We start from the raw sequence: 7,934 nt of genomic DNA, 5'->3' as shown, positions 1-7,934 counted from the left end.
CTTCCCAGCCCCCTCCCACAGCCAGGGCCTCTTTCTCCTCCTCCCTCCCACCTCCAGCCGCCAGGTCCCCAGCAGTCCGCCAGGATCGGGCCTGAGTGACAGAGAAGCCTGCAGCTGCCAATCCCAAAAATATTCTCTGATGACACAGCTGGAGGACAAGAGCCCAGATCGGCTCCTCCAGGCTAAGTTTAGAGCAGGCGGGACCCCTGCCCCCCGCCCTAACCCCAGTTCTAGCCCCCGCCCCGGCCCTTCCCCCCAGGACTGGCCCAGCAGCTGCTGGGTTGAAAGGGGCCCCAGAAGCTGCGAGGGCCTGGCGTGCTCTGTTTCCCTGACAAATAACGCTTTTTAGAGCTGGCAGACCCCCGGTTAACAGGCTCCTGGCCCATCTGGTGTCATCTCTGTGCTGGGTGCTAGGTTGTGACTGTGTGTGTGTGTGGAGGGTGAGGGCTTGTATGTGTGGTTTAGGTCACTTGGGGTGAAAGCCCTCTCCAGCCCCTCCCCCACATTCCTGGCGGGAGTGGGAGATAAGGCTCAGGGCCACAGACATCTGCGTCAGAGATAGGAGGTCTCAATGCCATGGGCAGGGGCAACTCGACTGCGGGGCGTGGGAAGGGCTGGGGAAGACTGGGGTGAGAAGGGTAGAAGAGGGCGGTGGTGGGATGGGGAGGGTGGAGTGGGGAGGCCCTGGGCAGACCCTGGCAGAAGGGGCACAGGGCAGGGTGTGGGTTCCTGGTGGGCAGGGCCAGGTGAGCTATGTGGCTTCAGCTGCTCCTCTTGCTGCTGGCCCCTCAGGGCAGGCATGGCTGTCATGGGCCGGAGCTGGACCGGGAACTCGTCCTGGCCAAGGTGAGGGCCCTGTTCCTGGATGCCTTGGGGCCCCCGCCGGTGACTGGGGAAGGTGGAGAACCTGGAGTCAGGCGTCTGCCCCGAAGACATGCCGTGGGCTTCATGCGCAGGGGCTCTGAGCCGGAGGACCAAGATGTCTCCCAGGCCATCCTCTTCCCGGCTGCAGGTAATGAGTGTGGGGTACTGGCACCTTGACTCTGACAAAGAGTGTGGTGTAGCCTGGGCTCGGGAGCTAGGCAGGTCTGGGGTTGAATCCGAGACCTGACACTCAGCTGACTTTGCAATAATGGACCAGTTACTAAACCTTCCTGAGCCTCCTGTCTCCTCATCTGTGAAAAGCGCCATAATGCCTACTTCGCAGGATTGAGTGAGATGGTGTATCCAGAGTGCCTGGTTCATAGGAGCCATTTGGAAGATAGTCATCTAGAAGGCCAAGGGTCTCTAGGGACAGAGATATCTGGGCATGGGCCCCTTCCTGCCATCTTTCCTCCTACCTTTGCTTTTGTTCCCTGCTCCGAACACTGTTTCTTTAGCTCCAGATAGCTGAGACTTGAGAAGATATCAGGGATTTGGGAGAACAGTTAGCTGGGAAACTAACCTACCTTCTCTTGAATTCCCTTCTCATCTCCCTGTCAGTTGCACTGACTCAGTGAGTAAAGCCCTCCTCTGACTGGGCCTTCTTGTAACTTGGCTCATTTTTCTTTCAGAGAGGATGCCCTGCCTCCCTGTGCTTCGGGCCCCAGGCAGCACAGAGTGTGGCTTTAGGATCAGGCAGAATCCCAGCCTGGGCACTTAGTTTAATGGCTTTTCATCTTTCTAACCTTCAGTTTGCCCTGGTGGCTCAGATGGTTAAACATTTGTCTGCAGTGTGGGAGACCCAGGTTCGATCCCTGGATTGGGAAGATTATCTGCAGAAGGGAATGGCAACCCACTCCAGTATTCTGGCCTGGAGAATCCCATGGACAGAGGAGCCTGGTGGGCCATGGGGTCACAAAGAGTCAGACATGACTGAGGGACTAACAATTCTCATCTGCTAGATGGATCAGTTGTTGTGAGGTTTATAATGAGATGTTCCACATAACAGTACAGCCCTAGTTGCTAGTTCTTTAACTCGTGCTGGTTCATGACTGTTTGATGCAGTCTATATACCTGTCAGGGTAAGGATGCCAACTGCATTTTCTTAGAAAGCACTGTTTTTGATTCTGAGCTGAATCCTTTCTCCTCCTCCCCATCGCCTTCCTCCTTCTTCTTCTTGGTGTTAGCCTTTTTAAAGTGGAATTATTTTAAAGGATTTCTCATGCAGTATTTCTTACATGAGTAATATAACAAATGCCTGTGTACACAGCATTCAAGGTACCATTTCATAGTATCAGATAAACAAAAATTTAAATAGAAACTAACAATTCTAAGCAATGGTGAAGGGAGAGAGTGCAGGGCATCTTACACATCACCAATGGGAATATTAATTGGTAAAACCACTTCAGAGAGAAGTTGGCAGTGGCTCGCATTTTTGAAGTCTTTTAATGCTGAGGTAACACATGGGGATTTTCCTAAAGGAAATCAGTCCTGAATATTCATTGGAAGGACTGATGCTAAAGCTGAAACTCCAATACTTTGGCTACCTGATGCAAAGAATTGACTTATTTGAAAAGACTCTGATGCTGGGAAAGATTGAAGGCGGGAGGAGAAGGGGACAACAGAGGATGAGATGGTTGGATGGCATCACCGATCCAATGGACATAAGTTTGAGTAAACTCCAGAAATTGGTGATGGACAGGGAGGCCTGGTATGCTGCAGTTCATGGGGTTGCAAAGAGTCAGACACGACTGAACGACTGAATTGAAGGGAACTGAACACATGGGGGGGGTCTGTCAGTTGCCCGAAGATTGGGGAGGGTCCTGGTCTCTGGCCAAGCACTCCGCGTGGCGCCTGGCAGGCTCGTGAGTGGCAGCCAGATCCCTCCTGCTGAGGGGGAGGGGTCCCAGGTTTTGCCGGTTGGGGCTGCCCTCTCCCTTCCCTCTGCCCCCTGCAGGTGCCAGCTGCGGTGATGAGCCAGATGCTGGGGAGGCTGAGGAGGGCCTCTTCACGTACGTGTTCCGGCCATCCCAGCACACACGCAGCCGCCAGGTGACTTCGGCCCAGCTGTGGTTCCACACGGGACTGGACAGACAGGAGACCACTGCCGCCAATAGCTCTGAGCCCCTGCTCGACCTGCTGGTACTGACATCTGGGGGTCCCACGTCTGTGCCCATGTCGCTGGGCCAGGCCCCCCCTCGCTGGGCTGTCCTGCACCTGGCCACCTCCGCCTTCCCTCTGCTGACCCACCCTATCCTGGTGCTCCTGCTGCGGTGTCCTCTCTGTTCCTGCTCCGCCCGGCCCGAGGCCACCCCCTTCCTGGTGGCCCACACACGGGCCGGGCCGCCCAGTGGAGGGGAGAGGGCCCGGCGCTCCACGCCCCCGCTGCCCTGGCCTTGGTCTCCCGCTGCGCTGCGCCTGCTGCAGAGGCCTCCAGAGGAGCCGGCCGCCCATGCCGACTGCCACAGAGCCGCCCTCAATATCTCCTTCCAGGAGCTGGGCTGGGACCGGTGGATCGTGCACCCTCCCAGTTTCATCTTCCACTACTGTCACGGGGGGTGTGGGCTGCCCACCCCACAGGACCTGCCCCTGTCCATCCCCGGGGTGCCCCCTACCCCTTTCCAGCCCCCCTCTCTGGTGCCAGGGGCCCAGCCCTGTTGCGCTGCCCTCCCGGGGACCATGAGGCCCCTACATGTCCGCACCACCTCGGATGGAGGTTACTCTTTTAAGTATGAGATGGTGCCCAACCTTCTCACCCAGCACTGTGCTTGCATCTAAGGGAATCCTGCTGATGCCCGAGCCCCCACGGTCACCAGCCTGGAGGAAGGGCAGGCTGCCCGCTCCCTCCCTCCTCTCTGCCAGGAGGCTCCCCTCTCCCCATTCCTGCCCCTGTTTCACGAGGAATGTGACAATAAATGACATAGCGCATATGACTTGGCATGTCTTCTCAGGCTTCTCTGATAAGTGTGTTTGTCGGGGTGAGGTCTGGACCCCAGGAGCATGGGATTATGGGGGCTCAGGTCACTCAACCTCACTTGATCTAGGAGATGGGGGTTTGCCAGCTGTAACTGGATGTGTATCTGGCGGGAAGCTACCATGCTTGCGGAGGACCCACAGGTGCTGTCAGCTCAGGAAAGCGACTCTGGAGCCAGAACTGGCCCTCGTACAAGCTGGCCCTGATGTGTCGACTGGGTGGTCTGCCACGCACACCTCATAGTGCTTACACTCAAGTGTCATAACCACCCCACTCTGCCCTAGCTGATGGACAACGAGCTCAAGGTTGGGTGATCTACAGGCTGGCCAGAGATCACAGCTTTGGGGGCCCCACTGAGACAGATGTTCAGAGCTGTCCAGGCGTTTACTCTGCCAGGGATGTGGGTGACACTGGAGGGCTGGGGACCCTCTACTGAGGGGCACAAGGTTCTCTACTAGGTCAGTTAGCAGATTGGTGTTGCTAGGGAAGTGTCACATATCTGAGACAGAGAGAAGTGAGTGCCACAGAGTAACTTTCACTAAGCTAAGGGTATTCGTTTTAAATGACTGCCCCGTATTCTACAGTTATCCTTCATGGGTGTGTGTCTAAGTGTCATTTCTTTTATGATATTATGGTGATAGTAGATAGCAGTGTTTTTTTTTTAAATGTGTTTGTTTTCAGATTTTTACTTAACAAAATTAAAACTTGGCAATTCAAATTTGGATCCTAAGATTTTTCTTTGTAATTTTGCTGCTGAAATCTGTGAAATCTCAACATCTGTGAAATCCTAAAGTCTGGGAGTCACTGGTCTGGGCCTCCCCTTCCAGAATCTCCAAGGCCTTTGATTCCACTAGCTTAGCAAGTGAGGAAAAAATGTCCACCCCTACCTAAGAGGGGCCAACAGTGCCTAAGAAAATCTGTGTCCACTCCTGGCCATGAGACCAAGAGCAGGAGACTTCAGAGATTTTCCCTGTTCCCAGTGGTAATCATTAGAGACACTGAATAATCTTCATTCAGAGTCCATTTGAACAGAAAATTCAACTCAAACTGGCTTAGACCAAAAAAATAAAATTAAAAAACCCCAGCAGTCTATGACAAGTCCACAAGCACAGTTGGCTAAATTACAGCTCGATTCGGGGCTCAGAGATGCTCCCAGGATTCAGCTATCGGCTCCAAAGCCCCTGGGTGGGCTCCATCTCAGGTCCACGGCTGTCCGGGGCTGGCCCAGATGCCCAAGTGACGCCACTGGGTCTCGCAGGAGGGAGTCTGCTTACAGAAGTCCCAGGTTGGGTCTTGGTGGCCTGACTATCTTGCTTAGGGTCATGTGCTCCTCCAGGAAAAGCGGGAACAGAACAAGTTAACGATTCAGAGCAGGAGTCCCACCCCTGGAGTCCAGGGCCTGAAGCAGGAGGTGAAGTTACCCCTGCTTCCCCTCAGCAGAGTGCAATCACCACACAAAGAGGGGTAGATGCTGAGAGAAAGCACTGTTGGTTTTTTTTCCCAGTTCTCAAATCTAGCCCTTTCCCTCTCTCTACATGAACACCACTTTGCCATTTAAGGGGCAGTTCTTTTTTTTTAAATTGAAGAATAAGTGATTTACAGTACTGTGTTAGTTTCGGGTGTACGGCAAAGTGATTCAGTTATATATATTTTTTTCAGATAATTTTTCATTATAGGTTATTTCAAGGTATTGAATATAGCTCCCTGTGTTATACAGTAAATCCTTATTGCTTATGTAATTTATGTATATAGTAATTTATATGTGTTAATCCCATACTCCTAATTTATCTCCTGCTTTCCCCTCTGGTAACCATAGTTTGTTTTCTATGTCTATGAGTCTGTGTCTGCTTTGTATGTAGATTAATTTGCACTATTTTTTTTTTTAGATTTCACATATAAGTGATATCATATGATATTCATTTTTCTCTGACTTACTTTATTTAGTATGATATTCTCTAAGTCCAACCATGTTGCAGCAAATGGCATATTTCATTCTTTTTTATGACTAACATTCCATTTTATATATTTATATACACACACTGCATCTTAAGGGCTTCCCAGGGGGTGGTTCAGTGGTAAAAGAACCTGCCGGCCAATGCAGAAGATGAAAGAGACTCGGGTTCAATCCCTGGGTCCGGAAGATCCCCTGGAGGAGGGCATGGCAACCTGCTCCAGTATTCTTGCTGGAGAATCCCATGGACAGAGGAGCCTGGTGGGCTACAGTCCATGGGATCACGGAGTCAGACATGAATGAAGCAACTTAGCACACAATACATCTTAAACCAATTGCCTGTTGATGGGCACTTGAGTTGTTTCCAAGTCTTGGCTATTATAAATAGTGCTGCTATGAACACTGGGTAGATGTATCTTTTAGGATTAGAGTTTTTGTCTTTTCTGGACATATGCACAGGAGTGAGATTGCTGGACCATATGATAACTCTATTTTTAGTTTTAAAAGGACTGCCCATAGCGTTCTCCACAGTGGCTGCACCAGTTTACATTCTAAAGAGCCATTCTTGATTGGGCAGCTCAGCAGCCTCCTTACTCTAAGCAGTCACTCCCTACCTCTCCAGTCCATGTCCCTCCTGGTGCCCAGGGGTAACTTCTTGGATGATTTTATCCCTTAGGTGACTTAAAAACTTTGTCTATACAAAGTTCAACCTGCTTTGTGGGGTGTAACAGCCCTTTCCAATAGATCTTACACCTGTCACTGCAGCCTTGGAGTGATACAGCCATGAGCTAAGGGATGCCAGCAGGTGCCACAGGTTGGGAGAAGCTGAGAATAGATTCTCTCCCAAAGCCTCCGACAGAGCCTGTGATGTGTTACTTTACCTGGCAAAGTGGCCTTTGCAAATGTGATTAAGGCTACTACAGACCCTAAGATGCAGGGAGATAACTGGATTATCCTGTGAGCCCAATCTAATCACACGAGTCCTTAAAAACAGAGACTCTTTTCTGGCTGTTGTCAGAGAGATGTGATGACAGGATAGAGTCAGAGGGATGCAACATTACTAGCTTTGAAGGTAGAAGAAGGGGGCTGAATGTCAAGGAGCAGAGACAGCTTCTAGAAGCTGGAAAGGCCAGGAACTGATTTTTTCCTTCAAGCCTCCTGAAAGGAATGCAGCCCTGCTGTCATCTTGATTTTAGCTCAGGGAGACCCATATCATACTTCTAACCTAAGGAATTGTAGGATCATTAATCTGTGTTCTTTTAAGCCACCAAACTTGTGATGCTCTGTTATGGCAGTTAACAGAAGACTAACCAGAAATAGTGACCAAAGATGAAGTGGCATCTGGAGAGAAGAAAAAGCTTTTCTCTGCTTCCTGATGTAGTCTGTCTCATCCAGGAAATACTTGGCTCCGGCAGAATTTCGAATATTTATATGGATCATTCTTCAGATTCAGTATGTTTGATGAATAACACATTCCTGAATTTCTACACGAGTTTTGTCTTGGAGTAGAATATATTCTGGGTTGAACAGTTAGAATGAAAGTGAAGAAGTGAAAGTTGCTCAGTCGTGTCCAACTCTTCGCAACCTCATGGACTATATAGTCCATGGAATTCTCCAGGTCAGAATACTGGAGTGGGTAGCCTTTCCCTTCTCCAGGGGATCTTCCCAACCCAGGGATCAAACCCAGGTCACCCACATTGCAGGCGGATTCTTTACCTGCTGAGCCACCAGGGAAGCCCAATATATATGTGTGTCCCCTAGAAAAATGTGTTCAATGAATAAGTGAGTGTGATCAAGATAGGCTCTGAAAGGGACTGTAATTACTCAATTTTCAAGTGCTGTTTAGGGACTTCCTTGGTGGTCCAGTGGTAAAGAATTGCTTTCTAATGCAGGGGATGAGGGTTCGATCCTTAGTTGGGGAACTAAGATCCCACATTGTGCAGGGCAACAAAGCCTGTGTGCTGTAACTAGAGAGCCCGCACACCACGAAGAACCCATGAGCCACAATAAAGCCCAGCACAGCCATAAATAAATAAATAGAATGTTGTTTAATATGTCTTCCCAAGGATTGCTGACCTTAATGTCTTT

The 7,934-nt window shown here is 50.6% G+C and overlaps 1 protein-coding gene across 1 annotated transcript; it reads left to right on the top strand.

Moving 5' to 3' along the window:
• The first annotated feature begins 5 nt into the window (after positions 1-5).
• Positions 6-3,854, top strand: INHA (inhibin subunit alpha). Its single transcript, XM_043444724.1, has 2 exons — positions 6-1,012; positions 2,879-3,854. The coding sequence occupies exons 1-2, from the start codon at positions 754-756 to the stop codon at positions 3,697-3,699; spliced, it is 1,080 nt and encodes a 359-aa protein (XP_043300659.1). The 5' UTR covers positions 6-753; the 3' UTR covers positions 3,700-3,854.
• The last annotated feature ends 4,080 nt before the right edge of the window (positions 3,855-7,934 follow it).

Source organism: Cervus canadensis, chromosome 24, assembly GCF_019320065.1.
Source record: "Cervus canadensis isolate Bull #8, Minnesota chromosome 24, ASM1932006v1, whole genome shotgun sequence".
In the NCBI taxonomy this organism is placed as follows: Eukaryota; Metazoa; Chordata; class Mammalia; order Artiodactyla; family Cervidae; genus Cervus; species Cervus canadensis.
This window is presented reverse-complemented; position numbering and strand designations above follow the sequence as displayed.

Coding starts and splice junctions, on each gene's coding strand:
- INHA (XM_043444724.1), top strand. CDS start 754: ATGTGGCTTCAGCTGCTCCTCTTGCTGCTGGCCCCTCAGGGCAGGCAT. Junction 1,013..2,878: donor CATCCTCTTCCCGGCTGCAG/GTAATGAGTGTG, acceptor TGCCCCCTGCAG/GTGCCAGCTGCGGTGATGAG.